Source organism: Drosophila willistoni, chromosome 3R, assembly GCF_018902025.1.
Source record: "Drosophila willistoni isolate 14030-0811.24 chromosome 3R, UCI_dwil_1.1, whole genome shotgun sequence".
Classification (NCBI taxonomy): domain Eukaryota; kingdom Metazoa; phylum Arthropoda; class Insecta; order Diptera; family Drosophilidae; genus Drosophila; species Drosophila willistoni.
In genome coordinates this window covers 21,664,417-21,683,015 of record NC_061086.1, presented here as the reverse complement: position 1 = coordinate 21,683,015, position 18,599 = coordinate 21,664,417, and the positions used below count along the sequence as shown (strand labels likewise).

The 18,599-nt window shown below is 36.9% G+C and overlaps 6 protein-coding genes across 7 annotated transcripts; 3 read left to right on the top strand and 3 right to left on the bottom strand.

Moving 5' to 3' along the window:
• Positions 1 to 49: 49 nt before the first annotated feature.
• Positions 50 to 2,177, bottom strand: LOC6647680 (arrestin domain-containing protein 2). The gene is made up of 3 exons (XM_002070349.3): positions 1,668 to 2,177; positions 710 to 1,510; positions 50 to 635 (listed from the first exon to the last, which is right to left on the bottom strand). Exons 1-3 carry the CDS (start codon positions 1,780 to 1,782, stop codon positions 448 to 450), a joined length of 1,104 nt encoding a protein of 367 aa, XP_002070385.1. The 5' UTR covers positions 1,783 to 2,177; the 3' UTR covers positions 50 to 447.
• Positions 2,178 to 3,274: 1,097 nt separating this feature from the next.
• LOC6647681 (arrestin domain-containing protein 17) lies at positions 3,275 to 7,738 on the bottom strand. The gene is made up of 5 exons (XM_002070350.4): positions 7,558 to 7,738; positions 6,439 to 6,791; positions 5,558 to 6,383; positions 5,310 to 5,495; positions 3,275 to 4,202 (listed from the first exon to the last, which is right to left on the bottom strand). Exons 1-5 carry the CDS (start codon positions 7,670 to 7,672, stop codon positions 4,072 to 4,074), a joined length of 1,611 nt encoding a protein of 536 aa, XP_002070386.2. The 5' UTR covers positions 7,673 to 7,738; the 3' UTR covers positions 3,275 to 4,071.
• Positions 7,739 to 9,143: 1,405 nt separating this feature from the next.
• On the top strand, positions 9,144 to 10,302 carry LOC6647682 (pyridoxine/pyridoxamine 5'-phosphate oxidase). Of its 2 annotated transcripts, XM_047013546.1 has the most exons (3): positions 9,144 to 9,254; positions 9,322 to 9,381; positions 9,460 to 10,302. In XM_047013546.1, coding segments are annotated over exons 1-3 (741 nt in total). In that variant the 5' UTR covers positions 9,144 to 9,253; the 3' UTR covers positions 10,140 to 10,302. The 2 variants fall into 2 exon arrangements, with proteins under 2 accessions (XP_046869502.1, XP_002070387.1); XM_002070351.4 differs by having other exon boundaries at positions 9,144 to 9,381.
• LOC6647683 (pyridoxine/pyridoxamine 5'-phosphate oxidase) lies at positions 10,285 to 11,290 on the top strand. Its single transcript, XM_002070352.3, has 2 exons — positions 10,285 to 11,083; positions 11,144 to 11,290. Exons 1-2 carry the CDS (start codon positions 10,364 to 10,366, stop codon positions 11,213 to 11,215), a joined length of 792 nt encoding a protein of 263 aa, XP_002070388.1. The 5' UTR covers positions 10,285 to 10,363; the 3' UTR covers positions 11,216 to 11,290.
• A 1,634-nt stretch (positions 11,291 to 12,924) lies between these two features.
• LOC111519146 (diacylglycerol kinase eta-like) lies at positions 12,925 to 18,346 on the top strand. Its single transcript, XM_023178237.2, has 3 exons — positions 12,925 to 13,459; positions 17,635 to 17,748; positions 18,290 to 18,346. Exons 1-3 carry the CDS (start codon positions 13,217 to 13,219, stop codon positions 18,344 to 18,346), a joined length of 414 nt encoding a protein of 137 aa, XP_023034005.1. The 5' UTR covers positions 12,925 to 13,216.
• On the bottom strand, positions 14,415 to 15,354 carry LOC6648029. Its single transcript, XM_002070354.4, has one exon. It carries the CDS (start codon positions 15,220 to 15,222, stop codon positions 14,578 to 14,580), a length of 645 nt encoding a protein of 214 aa, XP_002070390.1. The 5' UTR covers positions 15,223 to 15,354; the 3' UTR covers positions 14,415 to 14,577.
• Positions 18,347 to 18,599: the final 253 nt, after the last annotated feature.

Sequence of the window (18,599 nt, the reverse complement as noted above, 5' to 3'; positions counted from 1 at the left end):
TACTGCCATCCAATTTAAACAAAACAAAATGAATCGAATCGACTTTATGTTATTGTGTGCCAAAGGGATGAACCTTTTTACAAACATTAATATTAATTTATTATACAATTTGAATACTTATAATTTAATTATTTCTACTAGACCGTTCAGCAAAGTGGACAATAAACAAAAAAAAAAGAATAGTAGAGCCTCCTAGCCCCTTTTTGTGTTATATAAAACTTTGGCCCCTCAATTATGTAGGACTTGACGTCAATCCATATGGGGGCCCGGTCCAACGTCAGTATTTATCAGTTGTGAATATATATTAACTAACTTGATTCTAATATACCTTCTAATAAATATCTACTGATAAATCAAAACAAAACTAACTATTTCTTTTTGCTTTTACATAATTATTTATAATTTTATCAGTTTGCCGATGAAGCGAAAATTCCATCGAAATTGCAGTCATTGCAATATGGTTTTATGGAAATAGCGCAGGGCCATGTGTATATAGGACTTTTTCTTTTTCTGTTGGCATTGCAGTAACTTAATGCCCTCACAATGTTTTCCCGATGTCATAACATTGAGTTCCCGAGAACAGCTGTGGGCCAGCAGTTGATTCATTGGCATAAATAACTCGTTCTGATGCAGGGCTGAAAATTCACAACAATTGTGGAAAAAAGATATGATTTACCTGGTTTTCTGTATAGTTATTTAATTTTCTTACCAAAATTGACAAAACAAAGTGACATTGCTTCTATAGCAGATTGACTGGAGATGGAATCCATTGGCGGTGCAATTGTTCCCACATAAACAGGCAGCTGCAGACTCACTCGACGACAGTCCCTGTCTGTATACAAAGTCTCAATTAAATAACTGATTTGTATGGCTTCTTCTTGATCTTCTTCTCCTGCTGTCATAATGGGCGCTGTGAGGGGTAAACGAAGTTCTCCACACATTTCACTACTCTCATCTAGAACAGTAATCACATTTTTGCTCTTTCGACAAGGAACTTCACTTTGATAGGTAATTGAGTGACACAAACGGGTTATATATGGCTGAGGCAAGTTGGTCTGCAATTCATAGCCAACACTTTGACCGGGCACAAAGACACTACGTGACATTTTCAGACTCATATGGCAAGTGTCTTTTGTTTGGGGCCTTAAATCGTTGAAGTTAATACATTTCTTAACAATTAAGCGATGATGAAAACTTTTCACATGTTTTCCCTGACGCTCCAGATTTACTTTAAGTATATAGTTTGTAGAGCCGTGACTCAAACGACATGTGGCCGGCAACGATTGTGGTAATTGAAAGTCGTAGCTGGCCAAGTGTGACTTGCCGGGTAACAAAAGTAAAGCATCTGTCAGTTGTTGAGTATATTCAATAAGAGTTTTTGATGATTTATAGAACATTTCCAGTGGTTCCAGAGGTTGACTGGAGCAGTCATTATGCTCGATTTGTGGTGGCCCATTGACAGACTCCTTCCAATTGACGGTGGTTAGGCCAAGGAGAGTAATTTTAATGCCTGTACAAATATTTGAAGAGACTGATAATTAAAAGTGCCATCTAATTGCAGCCTTTTTATCTTATCAATATCAAAATAATTGTAAATATGTTTGTTTCTGGCACGCTTTTAGTCCATGTTAAAAGATAAACAGAATCATTTTCCTAATTACACTCACCCTCAACTTGAACGGGCTTCTTGCCAACGGATAACGCAACGGAGCCCAAAATTTGTTCACCAGTGTAATAAACGCCGGCGGAACGTGATAAATTAAATTGACATTTAATGACCATTTTGCCAAACAAAAAAAAAAAAAACAACCAACTTGAAAAAATATTTCCTATAATTTCACTTTTAACTATTGTTCGATAAGCAAAAAAACACGCAAAACACGCCACCGATTTTATTGGAGCTGCAAGTGCACCCACCTCGACAGATGCCTGACAACTGTTGCCCAGTTCCAAACCAAGTCGGAGACTTTAGCTTGTTTTTGTATACATAGTCTCGAAAGAAACTTTTTCCCCATATAAAAAGGCGCGCGCACGCTACAATTGTGTTTTGACTTATTTTTGGTTTTTTTCTGATGAAGGTAGGGGGAGAGGGCAAGTAGGTACTATTTTTCTTTAGATAAATGAGATATAAAGATAAATTTAAATATAGTTTATTACTTGTTGACTTTTTGCTGTGACTGATATGGACGTTTGTGTTTATCAAACTCAATTCAACCCATTGAAACACCAACTAATATCTAATACTACAAGTAGGCACTTCCTTAGTTATCATTGGACCAACCAGTTAGGCTAGTTCGTTTCACATAAAGTGGATTTCCACGATGGGAGGCACTAAGCAAACAGGTTCTAATGGTCTGGTCTAGGGCACAAAAAGGAGAGCAAAAACTGACCATTTTTTTGCTAGGTTTAAGCTTAAGATTCCTTGCCTAGTGGCTAAGAATTTGACCTGAAGTAACCTCTGTGACTTTCTATGTTAGTTCTAAGTACTATAATAAATAGTCAGTTTATCAGTTGGTCAACTAGTTCAACTATTTACTCTTATTAAGTAAGTAAGTAAACTGGTTCTAATAAAGTTAGCCCAAAGGCATACAAAGTTATAGCCTTTTTACATAAGCAGCATATAGTTATATTAAAGACTGATATGGCCTATATCCACACCAGAGTCTCTGTGGGACTCAACATAACCGGATCATTGATTTCTTTTTACTTAAAAATAAAATCTTTATTTTGCATTGATATTAATAACTTCATTTATGAAATGTGCTGCACCTGTTCTGCACTTTGGGACCTATATAGAAACAAGTTCCATACCAAAAAAGAAGAAAACAAGCTGCAGACTAAATAAAAATTACAATTTCAACAAGATACATTGAACCCTCTTAAAAGAAAATCTTTGGAATACGTTATCAGGCATAAGTATTCCTTGTTTATATATCTATGTATTGCTTCATTTGATTTATTGAGTTTTATTGAAGACAGCATTAACTTAGATATCAGAGTTGCTGGTTAGACTGGCTATAAAAATGAAAAGGGTTAACAATCTTAAAATAAATAAGGAGACACTTAATATAATGTAGATACATATATAATTGGAGGCTTAAAATTAATGATAATTACTTGTAAATGGAAAGTAATTGAAATATTCAAACCGAATATACATAGTTAAAGATGGCAAAGATTTCCATATATAATAATAATTTGGCTAAATCTTTTTTGACTCGATTTTTATCATTGGGTTTTTTTGTTTTGTAAATGTTTTATTTTTTTATCATAGATATTATAAATACGTACATACATATATTGAAAATGTTAAGACTTGCTTACTTGGGGTAAAATTGTGCAAATTTTGTTAAATTGTTAATTGGTTTTTTTTTCTTTTTGTTTAGCTTAGGCCTAAATGGTTTCCTATAGGTTTGCTTTGATTCTACTTTCCATATATGATTTTTGGTTTTATATGTAAGTTGTATATATTTATTGTTGTGTACGTGCTTACTCTCAAGAAATAGTTTCTTCTATAAATTGTTAAAAGAACCATTATACATATATGTTCACAATCGAGTTTTGGAGTGTTCGCAGTGGGAAGAGGGGAGAGGAAAATGTGTTCATGTGAGGCTTTTGGAAGGAATATTCGTTGGAAAGGAAACCAAAAAGTATATTATTAATTAAAATTGAAAGAAGAAAATATTAAGTAAATTGAATGCAATTCATTTGTTAAATACTGCAATAATGGCACGTCTCAAGTCAAATTGTTTCAAAATAGTTCTCGCATAGTAAATAAAACTTGAAATTTATTTGGAATAGCTGCAGTTTGATTCATTATATTATTCTACTAGTTATATGCTGTTTTGCAAAATATATATATATGTATGTATATATAGAATTCTAGTTTTTATAAAACTGTTCAGTTTTTCATGTTTTAATTTGCGGTCTTATTAACTAAATTCTGTTTAACATTCGGTTTTTTAATTGTTATAATATTTTGATTTTGATTAAATATGTAATTGTTGTTGTTGCTTTTTGTAGTTTATCTATGCTGCATGACGAATTGTTGCTGTTATTGTGGTTGTTGTATCATTTCTTCTCATAGGTTGAATCAACTTTTGCCTCTTCCGTTTCCTCCTCATCCCTGGTCAGGACTGTTGTCTCCGTTTGAAGCATTAAGCGCAGCTGCGATTGCGTATTGGATTCATCGTAAAGCGTCTCTGTGATATATGCATATATCGCATTTGGTTAGATCAAATTTGTTGTTTGCGTTGTGTGGTCGTAAATGGACGGTACAAAATATGTTGCATGTTTGTTGGGTTCGGGGTTTTGTGGTGGGGCGGGGGCGATAACAAGAGAATAGAATTTACAAAAAGTTAAGCACATTTAGTAATGACTGCAATTGGCTTAAAGGCTAAAATTCTTATATAATTTTAGAGCAAAGTTTATAAGAAGAATGGAAAAAGAGAATAAAGCTTGCATATCCACTTAAGGCATAATTATACATATATAATATATATTATCCAAATAAATTGTGAAAATATATGTAGTTTATATCATTTTGCCATAAATATGTCATATTGTTATCAACTAATAATATTATTATTAAATGTATAAATTGTCAGTACTAAATTGGAATAAAAAATTTGAATATAATGTATCGTTAAATTTTACTAAATAATGAAATGTTTTTAATATTTGTTTTTGAAACTTAAATAATCAATAAAAATATGTTTGAAATCTCAAAAGTAAGTACAGTAAAATATTAATTTGAAACGTGCAACATTGTTGATATTTATAATAAATTTGTTTTATAATAATTATGGAATAAATTTGGCAAAACCATTGAGATTAGTAAAACAACAAAAGTCAACAGAAGGACAGACAAATCGGACATGCAACGGACGGAAAGGCAAGGTTAGAGGTAGATTTTAATTACTTAAACAGACATTTTGACGGACTTAACCATAAATCAGACTATATTGGATCTATTTAGCTTGATTTTAATTCACAAATCAATTAATTTTGGGGAACCGCTTCGGAATCGTTGATTGGTTCATTTCTTAATAGCTCGGACCAGCAAGGAAATTCGTTTCTTTTTTTCACAATCTCAATAGTTTTTCCCCATGAGAAGATAAACATTAATTTTCTAACTACTTGAATTGAAAATGGAATAAAATGAAATTAATAGAAAAATGCCACTCAGCCATTCAACCAATTGATTAGTTTTGCTTTTTCTTTTTTTTTGTTTGTTTTTTTTTTTTTTTGTAACAATTTTAGTTTTCTTTTTTGGTTTTATGTGTCGGATTCATTGGAATCATCACTACCGGGCGGTATGGTCGGTGTCTCATAATCGTAATAGACCGGATAACGTGGTTTAAAGGGCTCACTTGTGGCAGTCACATCGACACCTTGAGCGGACATAATGCTGCTCATGCTGACATTAGTCAAGAATTCTGTATCATCGCTAAATTTCTCGCTCAGGGCCATTGCATCTTCATATGAGGGCGGCACTAAATTGAAATTTAAACTTCAGAAAACCAATCGAATGTGTAAATGAATATTTATATCTTACTCATGGGTATATAATCGGGAGGATTATCGCTATCACTGGTCACCAATATCACTGGCATCGGCCTTAGGGCGGCAGTGGTTGGCGTCGATGAAGGTGTTGAATTTGTGGGCGTTGGACTAACATTCATCACCATTTGACTATTGCTATTGGTCGGCAGTGCTCCAGCACCCACAAAACGTTGCTGCTGATGATAATGTTGATGTTGATGATGATGATGATTGTTGTTGTTGATATTGCTGGCACATCTCTGACTGGAAGTTCGACGATGTCGATTTTGTCTCTGCTGCTGCTGCTGCGTTGAGATTTGTAAATTTTGACTAACTACTTGGTGCTGTTGTTGTTGGCGATTGAAACGCATCAAGGCCTCGGGTTCTTCCATAATTGGTATACTACCAATTGTTAGGGGAATTTTTAATTTCAGTTTCCAATGGAATTCCGTTGGATTAACAATAATTTTAATTGAATAGTTAACACTAATGGGACATGTGGGTTTCACTGAAGTTGGTGGAATCGATGGTAGATCCAAATAGCCTCTATAGACCTTTCTTGACCAGCGCAGAACATTGCCAAATAATTTGCGTGCTATCAGATGCTTATCATAACGATATTCATGCTGTGGATCATGAGATTCATAGCTGACCTCTTGTTTCAGTTTAACCTCACATTCGGTTATATCAATCGACGATTCATTATTGATGTAAAGCACAAAATGGATCTTCTGTCCTGGTGCATAACCACAATAAGGTGTGGAGAATTTAACTGTCAGTGGACCCGTTGGACAACAGAAACTCCAGAATCTCTTACGATCCAATATCTCCAGTGGAACCTTAACAAATACGAACATATAGTATAATCAATATTATGTCACATTTTGCACTCACTCTATAAATGGCATCGGCATTCAAATCCAATGGCTGAATGACTGTGAATGGCAGCTTGAACACTTTCGGATATCGTCCCATCCGTTCGATAGTCGTTATGATCTCATAGTGTATTTGTCCATACTTCCCATCGAACGATGTCGGTAGATTGTCAGGCAATATGACATGAAATGTATATGAATATTCACCAGCAGTCCAATCGATGCATGAATTATTTGCACAGGAACCAAGCACATAGGATCGCGATGATAGATACGATCGATAGGCACGGCACATGGCGCGTTCGCTATCGCGTGGATATCCCTTTTTTATCCAGCGTATCTTGGCATAACCACTGACTGTGACATGGATTCCTGCAGGCAAAGAGAAAAACATTTAGAAAGCATTTTCGATTTAAGAGAAACTCAAGTGTTGTCCTTTTTTCTTGAGAATTTCTGATGAAACTCGTTTCTGTTATGCTATTTAATATTCGCAAGCGAAATAAAAACTTGGAAGGTCGTAAAATGAGAACAAAAAATGAAAGAGCAAAGTACATTGCACATGGTCAACAAACATTATAATCACGTCCACAAAGGACAACACGACAACCAGCGTCATTCTCGTTGTAGCCGTCATCAGCAGACAACAATAAAAACATCAACCACGCCTTTAACGAGTTCATGGATAAATAAAAATGGCGGCGTGCCAAAATACGGACAGACAGACAGACAGCCGGACAGACCCAAAGAGGGAGAGAAAGAGGGAGACGGAACGCAAATACAAATGGAAAACTAAATGAAATGTGGCAAAACAACATCAACTTTCAGTGGGGTTTATTCATGGGTGGTTTTGGAGTTCATATTTTGCCTGGAACCCGGAACAGGAACATGAGAACAACAATTAATCGTTGCATGCCACATTCAAAATGGCGTCAGAGGGGTAATAAAATATGTATAGGCAAGGCGGCGGGAAGGGGACTCGTCTGCATTTTACAAGTATTGTTTTTTCATGCTAATAACGAAATTAGCTGATGTTGTCCTTCAGAATGCAACACGATGTATGTGCATTACTCATACGCCGCGTGAGTCATTAAAGGAGGTGAGTAAATGAAGTTATGTGTGTGTGTGTGTCTGTGCTTACCCTTAATGCGCTTGGTGGCATCAACGCTAAGTTCAACAACGCCAGATAGCTCTTGTCCGGCATAGTAGACACCTTGTGGATTATTATCAAATGATATAAGGCACTCAATGGGCATATATTGCTAGTACACTTTTATATGTATGTGTATGAGTGTAGTATATGTGTGTGTGTGTGTTTGCCTGTGTTGTAGTGTGTGTGTGTGTGTGTGTGTGTGTTTTTTTTTTTGTTTGTTGTACTGTGCGAAAAAAGCAGGCCACAGTTGTAAAAATATCACGTTTTGTTGTTTTTTGTTGTTCTTCCTCTTAAGGGGTTATAGAATTTTTAAACGAAATGTTTGAAAGTTCATTGGTTACAATTTAATATCAAGCCATTTGCATTTTGCTTTTGTATATATCGTTGCACTACATTTTATCACTTCCCTGCGGCATACACACAACATTCGACGTAGCGCCTTTTTTTACGACCGACCTCGAACGATAAAAAAAGGAAGAGAAAAAGTGCCAAAAAAAAAAAGAAAAATAATAAAAAGACAAGGAAGAAATGAATTCAAACGACCCCACCAGAATTTTGTTAACCTACTTCTGTAATAAATGCTTTTGCCCTCGCACAATTAAACACTCACAGTCACTTTTTGCAATAGGAAAAACGCAGACAGCTCCTTAAAACGCACTTTAGACCGAATTACTTGTAAAATTTGCTTTAATTAAATTGCAGTATTAATAATTTTGGTTCTCCTTTACTCTATATTGCTATTTCTTTTCTACTTTTGGCTTGCTATGTGCCTTCTCTTTCGCTCTCTAATGCTCTCAGTGGCCTTTCTCTATAAATTCCTGCTTGCTCCGCACACGGTTTTCCTTATTTTTCTATTTTCGGTCGGTCTCGTTCAGCTCGCACAGCACAGCACACGTCCAGCAGCCGTTCGTGTTGGATTTGCTCTATCCGCATGTCATTATCGTCGACAGGACGAAAGTCCCGACCAGAGCGTAGCAAAGCAGAACGAAGCAGCGCCATGGGACCGACTCACGACGACGGCGGCGGCAATAACAACAACAACCCTCATAACAAGAGACAAACAGGACTTGTGCTGTTTGTTTTTCTACACATTTTTGGCATTTCGCTTTACGCTCTTTCGTTCTGTGCAGGGTTGTCATATCAAATTTTATTAACAGGGACTGAAAAAACTTTCCCTTAAGCAAATTACTTTTTTTCATAAAATAAATCTTATTTATAAATTCGTATTTAAAATTATAAAATACGTTTAATTGTATTTTTCAGTTATTTAATAATTGGTTCTGTATATTCCCATTCAGTTTTAGTTTAATCTTTCAAAATTAATTCTTAACATTTTTTCATATTTATACAAAATTGTTAAGCTTATTTCATTATTTAAAAAACCAGTTCAGGTTGGCAGCCCAGCCATTCGACTAGTTAAAAAATGAATTAAAAAATAATCAAAATATGGGATAATCGGTTAAACCATTATTCAAATATGGCGCCACTGAAAACTGTGAAAACTGTTAACAGCATCATTTGCGAGCAAAGTGACATGAAGCAAAACTAAATTATCGCTCATCTCTAAGTAATTTTCAACAGCTGGGCAACCCGAAGAATAACAGCTGTTGCTGGGGGAAAAATATATGTTTCTATTGATAAGATAAGGCAGACAATTTATTGCATCTTAAACTGACCTTCAATAAGTACGTGGATACAACAATTAATCGCAATTCCCAAACGCAACTAATCATTCCACAACTTGTCCAACAGTGCGATTCATATCAAGTATCCGCAAGATGAGCCAAAATACATCTGGTGTTCAACTTTCTGGTAAGACTTTGTTATATGTACATACATATATTCCATAAATGGTACGATAAATATGTACTTTGCTTGATTTATTCATAGCTTTACGCTTAAAGTATCACGAGAGGAAAGATGCCTTTCTGGAGGAGAACATCAAGGTGAAGAATCCATTTTGTGTATTCCGTGATTGGCTGGATGAGGCTCTTAATACCAAAGAAATACTCGAGCCAAATGCAGCAGCCTTGGCGACTGTAAATGCCGAGGGAAAACCTTCGAATCGCTTTGTTCTGGTCAAAGAGGCCACTGCCGAGGGATTTACTTTCTTCACCAACTATGGCAGTCGCAAGGCGGAAGACATTGCTAGTAATCCAAATGTGGCAATTTCTATTTACTGGCTGCCACTACGTCGCAGTATTCGGATTGAGGGTGTGGCAGAAAAGATATCGCAGGCAGATTCACTTAAATACTTCCATGAGCGTCCACGAGCCAGTCAAATTGGAGCAGCAGCTAGTCCCCAAAGTCAACGAATTCCGTCTCGCGGCTACCTCGATGAGGTTGAGTCTGGCATTAAGGCCAAGTTGGGAGCCGAAGGTGAAGTTCCATTACCGAATTGGGGCGGCTATTTGGTGCGTCCCAGTTTAATTGAATTTTGGCAAGGACAAACCGATCGTCTGCATGATCGTATACGTTTCAGACGTGGTGCAAATGTTGAGAAGGAAGTTGATGGCAAACTAATTCATGCCGGTCAGGATGGTTGGATCTACGAGCGGTTGGCACCTTAAAAAGCTGACAAAAGACGTAGAGATTGACATATTCCGTGCATTTGCCATGTCTTCCAAATGTTAAAAATTATAGATTAAATAAAACTCATTTGTTATCAGGTATTAAGTCACGAAGTGTTAAAAGCTAGAAACATATTACATATTACCTTTTCGAAAGCTCTCATTTTAACGTGGAAATTTTCTCTTTTGTTTAGGCAAGGCTAAGGCGTTTAAATTAAACAATTATGACAGCGTCGGTGTCGTTTTTACCAAAGTACCTCAGTCTGATGATCTCTGCGGGACGCATCTGCCGGCCTGCATGTGTTTCCCATCAACGCCTACGTCTAGCCCACTCGCAGCCTTGCGAGGAGCATGTCGCTATAAAGGAGCCTTATGTAATCCTTCAGCATTGGTTAGAATTCGCCCAGACACATGTCCCCCAATGTAGTCCACATTTGGCCTGCATGGCCACCGTGGATAAGGCTGGGCAACCCGTCACTCGACTGACCACTATCGAAGAAGTAAATGCCGCTGGCATCACATTCTTCACCAGTCTGGGCAGTCGTCAGGCGGGTGAGATCTGTAGTAATCCACATATGTCACTGCATTTCAATTGGCCAGTATTGAGGCGCAGTGTTCGAATTGCCGGTAGTGCCAGGCAGTTAACCTCAGAACAGGTCTTCAGCCAATTTCGAAGATATCCGCGTCATGTTCAGCTCAGCATTAGCACGGGATCACATTCAAGAAATCACGACTCGATGCCCAAACATTGGCACAAGAAACTCTATGCGAGATTTAGAGAATATTTGGGTTCGGTGTTTGGGGGTTCCCCAGAGGAAATACCCATGCCAGCCAACTGGGGGGGTTTTCTCTTAAAGCCAAGTCTATATGAATTCGGTGTTGCCACTGGAACAGGAGAAACTATGGAACGTATGCGATTCCGACGCTGTCTGGCCTTGCCAAGAGTATGTGGACCTCATCTAGAAATCCAAAAATATTTACTAAACAATTTCATTCACTTACAGGGTAAGAGAAATCAAACCATTAATGCCGATCGCTATGATTGGGTCTATGATAATTACATTGAAAACAAATAAGGATCTTCAGAATTTCACAAACCTTACCAAATTGGACAAAACTTTTATTTAACATTAAACCTTTCTCGAACTGTAGCTACTGTAGTTTCGTATTCATTTTGTGGAATTGTCAAGTAAACATTCGATATTCTGCCACTTCAATTATACTTATTGGGAAGGCAGTACATTTAAAATGCATTAAAAGTCGTCATGCAGACTCAATTATTGTGTGTCTAATTGGATCGCCTCGTCGATGACTGCACAAATACGCATGCAACAATCAGGGGGACTCCCTCCCACACAAAGGGTCCCAAACATTTTAAAGGGGTTTGTGTCGAGCAACAATGTGAATATTTAATGGAGTAAATACGCGCGCGTCCTCGATATAAGTATATTCATACATATACATTCTTGTTTTCTTGAGTAACTGCACTCAGGCATAAAGAGTAATGCCCTACGGGATGTATGTGGGTGTGTGTGTGTGTGTGAGTGTGAGTCTGAGGGAGCAAGGACAACAAGTAGAAGCCGGGAAAATCGAGCAAAGAGCTTGATGTGGTTTGAAGCAAAAGCAAAGGACTTGTTGGGCGCCCTTTTTCTTTGTAATTGTTACCCATCCATCTGTCTTTTTTTTCTTCTTGCCTTTGTCCTCTTCTTTCTCTCTTTGCCCCGCTTTTTTTTGCTTATCCTGTTTACTTTGTGCTTTCTCACGTTTTGTTTTGCTCCGCTGCTTTGTCGAGGCCGGGGAGCTTAGTACGCTTCGAGGATATGAAAAAGAGCGGAAGAGGTAAAGCTTTGCTCTCTTGGCGAGCGAGAGAGAGAGAGAGAGAGCGCGCGACCCCGAAAGTAAGAACAAAATGTAGAGCACAAAAACTTGTTGGCAAAAGCAAAAAGGATAATAAATTACTTTCTTTTCCTTTGTTGGCTCACGCAAATAGAGTTGTCAAGCGATTGATGAAAAACCAAAACCCTTGCACTACAATATAACTTTTTTTTCAGAATAATAAAAGAATTAATTATATTTCTTTCTGCACTTGAATTTAGTTCATTTTTCGGGAATTTTCTTTTTTAATTTTCATTTTAATGAAGTTAATTCTTCCGTCTCTTCTTTGTTTTGTTTCCTTCTAAGGACTTGACAACCCTGTCGCCATTGGGATGCCTGCTATAGTGCCTCTATGTTAGCCATGTTCAACAATCCTCGCCTGGCAGTGAGGGTTGCGGTCTCGAACAGTTCGCCGCGCGGCTTTGCCTCTTGCTCTCGGCAGTGAAAACGTAGAATTACAACAAAAATAAAAGAAAAAAGAAATAAGGAACAAACAAAAACTCAAAATAAGCAGAGGGCAAAAATTAAGTTTTTACTCCACACTAAGCGGAGGCATTAACACTATATCGATATATAGGATATATAGTTTAATTTTTACATTCAATCAATTTAATAGCAAATTTGTGAAGTTCTTTGGGAATTTTGGTGAATTAATTCTTAATTGTAAAACTAGTTAGATTGGCCTAACAAAATATGTACTGAGATATATATAAATGTTTATATTGATGTGCTAATATACTAATCCGTATACATGTGTTTTTGTTAAAAGTGCAAATACTTGTTTGCTATTTTTATAAATATTAAATGTTTAGATTTTATACCAAGTAATTAAAATTCAAATGCACTGTATAATAATTATAATTTAAGTAATGGAAAAAAGTGCTGGCAGTGTAGTAAAAATAAAAAAAGAAAACAGGAAACGACCGTCCTTCCGTTGCTATGCCGGAGACCGTGTGAGTGTGTTGTCTGCTCTCTGTGTGTGGGAATTTTTACATAAGCAACAACAGAAGTGATTTGGTTGGCCACCTGCGGCTACTCCTCCATGGGATACTGATACACTCGTTTTATACAAAAACTCTAACTAAAGGCTCTGGCAACGGACAACGTACAAGGTCCTTGCAGCAACGTGACAAAAGTCCCCGCACCAAGCTCCCTCAAACGCCGAAAGGCATGCAACAGAATTTTACAAAAGAAATTCAACAATGGCTAACATCAAACTCGATACGCTTCACGTTGCTAGCCCGAGGAGTCGAAGTCGTACTCGAAGCAGTTTAAGCAGTGGACGTAGCAGTGCCTGCAGCTCGGGCAGCATCTCACCCGTGCCGATTATCCCCATTATTTCGATTAGCCGTGATGGCGATGAAACCGAGTCTGAGTCGGAAATTGAAATGGAGCCGGCGCGTATCTTTCAGCGTCGTATGTCCACCAAACGCAACAACAATCTGGTGAGTGTACGACTGTAGTACCTACAATTTCACTTTTCAGTTATCGTCAAACAAAGTCCTTTTAAATGCATCAGAGCGTCAATGGCAAAACTTTCTGGAGCGGAAGTTGCATGCCATGCAGACGCAATGTGCCATGCTATTCCTATATAACTACGTGTGTGTGTGTGTGAAAAAGAGGGGTGTGGCTGGGGTTGTGGGTGATGCGTTTGGAGCGTCGAGTATATGCTTTAAGTGTTTGAGTGTTGCAAAAGGTCAGGACTAGCAGTTTTGTCTGGGGTTCAAGTACTTGGTAAATATTTTAATGGTCTCCAAAGAAAACAAAATGAATGTACTTCAAGTGTCACTGTTAATATATGCATATTGCCGAATGACTTAGGTCAAGGATTAGACTAATACTACTTTCCAAATTCCATTTTCAATGCGTAAAACATTTAATCTTTTTAACATACAAATTGCCCTAGAAAATAAACTTGTGAAAATTATAGGAATTCGATTAAAATTAAATTAACAAGCAAGTCATTAGCACACCTTTAAGCACACTGCAAGAGGGACACACACACACACAGATAGAGAAAATCTTCAAATAAAAAACCATTCGAAAATGCTTCCCTTAATATTATATTTTAATTAAAAGTTGCCATAGTTGCCCAAAGGCCAAGTCCGCCAGAAAGGACGCGAAAGAAAAGTCGCGTAAAATGTGGAAGCCTAATGAAAGCTTCAATTAAGTTCTTTATGGCTTTGGTGTCACTTTGAAGCGTTATTCGACTCCAGTATAGCTTGGCCTCAGTCCTCCTCTTGCCTTATTATATATACATATATATTTTCTAAGGAGACAAAAGCTGGTCCTTTCCCTGATATATACTTTACTTCCTTTCCTTTTTTTTGTTTTTGGTCATACTTATTTATCATTTTTATTTGTATGGCCATTTGATGTTAATTATACGCACTGTTAGGCTTCTGTAGACAACTTTTTGGATTTTGTTTTTTATTGTGATTGAATTATGTAATTTTGTATTCTATTTTAAGCACCAACATATAAAGAACAATATAATTTGGGATACAAATTTGTTTTGCTAATTACATTCACTTATTTTGGCGTAACTTTTTCGTTTTCATCATCAATGTCCGGCAGGATTAAGCATTCTTCTGATGCTACTATTGCTTAAATCTCGTCTAGACACCCGGCTGAGACTATAGCCAAGTGATTTGAGTACGGCCAACTGTGATTCATCAATATGATACAAAATATGCGGATCCATAATCAATTCAGAACGATTTGGCCAAAGTAGAATCCTTACAGAAGCTCGAAACTCATTGACGGCACGTTTAATCAGCTCCTGAGCCATCATAATATGTTGATGATCTTCTCGTCCTTCGGTCATTTGCATAGTTAGGGCGATTTCCAGCTGCTGCACTAAACGCATTATGATAAAACGCCTATAGTGCTCCTCGTAGTACAAGCGCGGCTTATTGCAACGATTCACATAACGTCGAACTAAGGTGGTCAAAATGGTTGAATCTAGACAGGAGACTATAATGTGTATTGTGATTATTAGGACCAAGCTAGACAGCAGATATTCCAGAGGTCGTTCCATTAGATCATTGCGCCAATACAGCAAATCGTGTTGATTATACGAATATTGATAATGGACTATACCGAAAATTGTAACAAAATTTAGCATAATCTCGACAAGAATTAAATTTGCTGGCCACATTGAGAATATTTGATGTAAATTGGTCTTGAGCAGATTCACTGGAGTCATAGTTAGCAAAAATTTGTATTTGGTTTAGAATTTTGTAAGAAATTTTGAAATTATTTAAAATTATAAAAACTATGTTCAAAAACAACTAATACTACTCTCAATCTCTTTGAAGTATATAGCTGGTGCTACTCAGTTTAGAATTGGATTCTAGAAACAATTCTATACAGATTCGTTAACTTTGATTGACCTCCTTTGATTGGGTTAACCCATAGTAAAACTGTTGCAATAGTTGCAATTACAAATGAAATTTTCTTTGAGGTAAACCCAAGAATTTTATCTAAATATTCCTAGAAAATGAAGGGAGTAATAGTATTTACGTGACCCTGAACTTTTCTTGTTTTTGTATTCTTATACTGAACCGTTTACTCAACCCATCAAATTGCAAACAATAAGTAAATACCAAGTACAAGAAGAACGAAATGTAAAAGGCGAAAATCTTTTACCGCATTGTCTGACTTCTGGGCCACTTGTTGTAGACTTTGCCGCAACCTCTTAGAAAATAACAAATAAAAAAAAAACACAAAACCAACAATATCTCTTTACATCGAGTTTTCTGCATTAAAAACTTTATCTGACTTTCGTGTTTTTTGTATTTGCTTGGTGTTTCTTTCTTGTTTTGAAATATTTAGGACTATTTACACAGCCAATTGGCTGGCTCACGTGATTTCGAAAGCTAATTCCTGTTAATACCATGTTAGAGAAGTTATTTTCGCCTTCGCTTTGTCTTCACAAAGAGAAGAGCAAAAGTAAAAAAAAAAAAACTGAAATGCGAACCTAATGAATAATGTAGGAACAGCGAAATAATGTGCAAGGAGCAAAGAAAATTTTCTACATTCTGTTAACATGGCGTGACTGAGCCAAGTGTGGGCCTTGAAAAAGTCACCTGAATAAAGCAAAACACCAACCAACCAACTAAACAACGACAACAACAACAACACAACGGCAAATCATATCAATATTTATGGCCAACATTGAGTTTTTATTTATCTTGTATCTTTTTACCGCAATGCCAGCCAACTGGATCAAGGTTTGAGGTGGGTTGGAGATGGTTAGAGGGGGAAGGCGGTAGGCAAAATCAATAAGCGTCTAACGAGAGAAATATTTCCAAACTTGTTTATCATCTTAGACATCGCCAGTCAGGAGGTTGGACTTGGCTTCTTTTGTTAAATATTTGCCAGTTGGCCAACTTGGCGTATACTTAATGTAAGTCAAAAATGATTGATTGACGACAATTGGCCAGCCAGGCGATCCTGATCTGACAAGCAATATGTGTGTATGTGAAACGGAGCAAAAGATTATTTTCTTCTCTGATTTTTAGTTACCGTTGGCCCCGTCAAAAGGACACCAGCCTAAAGCACTTATACTAACTGCCTTGTATTGGGGAAATGTTTTCCACTGGGGCAAAGGTCATTCAACTGTGACAACTTGAATAAAGTAAATACATTTTCACAATTTTAATGTATTTTCCATAAAAGCCATTTGAAGTTTTTCTTTTTGTATTTTTTAAAAGGAAATCCGCCGGTTTGCTATTTACTGCTGTCCAAGGACATTTCGTTGCATGTCCAAGAAAAAACATTTCCGTTTCCGTCTTCGGAATGCAAGGAAATGTAATAAGAGAAAAATATGAAAAATACAATGAAGCACAAACAGAAATCAAATGCCATCAGCAAGTTGCATTTCCCCTACCTCCTACCACCCTCAATTCATCCCTTGCAATTTGCCTTAGAGGCTGAAAGGCAATTTCACAATGGACAGAAAGCATTTGAAACGTGTTCATCTCCTGATTGGGGTCAGCCAAGCGTTGGGATTCAATTTCATTTCGACTAACTATAAATGCTTATTGACAGCGAGCCAAATAATATGTTAGAAATCAGAAATCAGCTTTATTTACCAAATAATTGCCGCAGATTATTGTCACTTCTATGGCATTGAGTTCTACGCTTATTTACACTTTCATATTTCACAAAAGGCAAAACGGAGTGAAAAAAAAGAAATAACGCTGAACAAATGAAATGAAAGACATGACAATGTATCTCCTTCTACCTCTATTGGTGCGAATGTATGTGTGTGTGTAAGTGTGGTTGTCTTTTGTTTGCTCAATTGATTGCTGGCCATATTGACGCCCTCCTTTCGTTGCCATCCAACCTTGCCACTTGCTTTTGTTACCGTGCAGCCAATTATTGTTGACATTCTACACAAGACTGCAAGTGACGGGCAATGAGTCGCCTTTAGATGACCATACGCCCTGGAGTCCTATTATTATTTGTCCACCAGCCATTACTGCAATGTCAGCTTATCATTGTTTAATTGCTCAAAAAGGCAAATTGCTGTTGAAATATTTATAGAGCTTATGATCAAAATGATGAAATATTTGTTTATTCTTAATTTGTGTGTGCTTTCTTCTTCTTTCAGGCTGCCATCATTAAGGAGGGTTTCCTGCTGAAACATACTTGGTCCTTTCAACGTTGGCGACGTCGTTATTTTCGCTTGAAACGCAATAGTCTATTTTATGCAAAGGATGAAAAGGTTAGTATGAGCAAATTGAAAACCCTTTTTTAATTATAAGGTATCCAAAAAGAGCATTAACTGCGGTCCTATTAACTGTTTTAATACTCTTGCAAGATTTATGGAATTTCTTTCTCTATTATCCATTTGCTTACAAAGAGAATATTCTCTAGATACTTAATTAATAATTAATGGTGACAATTTATTTTAAATTTTGGCACAGTTGGCCCTTTAGTTGGATATTATTTCTTTTCGTTCTTTTCGTTTTGCCAAAGTTCATAAACTCTTATAGTGCAAACCATTTAAATACGGTTGAAACCTTAAATACCAAGTTGCATTTCAATACCTTTCTGGTTGAGGAAGTAAACAGATGAAAATGGCAATATTGACTCGGCTTCTCACGCTTATCATAGTTGTGGGATCAAAAACGTCTCATTCTCTGCGTTGCATCTAAGCAACTGCTATGGAAATTGAATTTCATGGTAATGCAGTTTCCGGGTTCGAGTTCCCAGAGATATGCAGATATTTGCAGTTGGCTTTGATTATATTGAGAATATCACAGATGCGAATGATGATGAATCTAATGGAGAGTCACCATGTGCATAATGGAAATAACTGATTTCGATTTTCATATTGTTCCGGTAATTGAAACTGCTGCCAAATTAAATCCTTCGATAGGTAACACTCAAACAGTGGAAAAGAGAGCTTCAGATGCGCAGTTTCCGTTTGATGAATTTATGCGGGCGACATTCAATATACTTTGATGGCCCCAGGGTTGTGACCTTTTACGTTTTACCCGTCATAGTGGCAGTGGCAGAATATCTTCGTCTTCTGCTGCCCTTTCTAGTGTTTTACCTTCTTTTTCAAAAGCA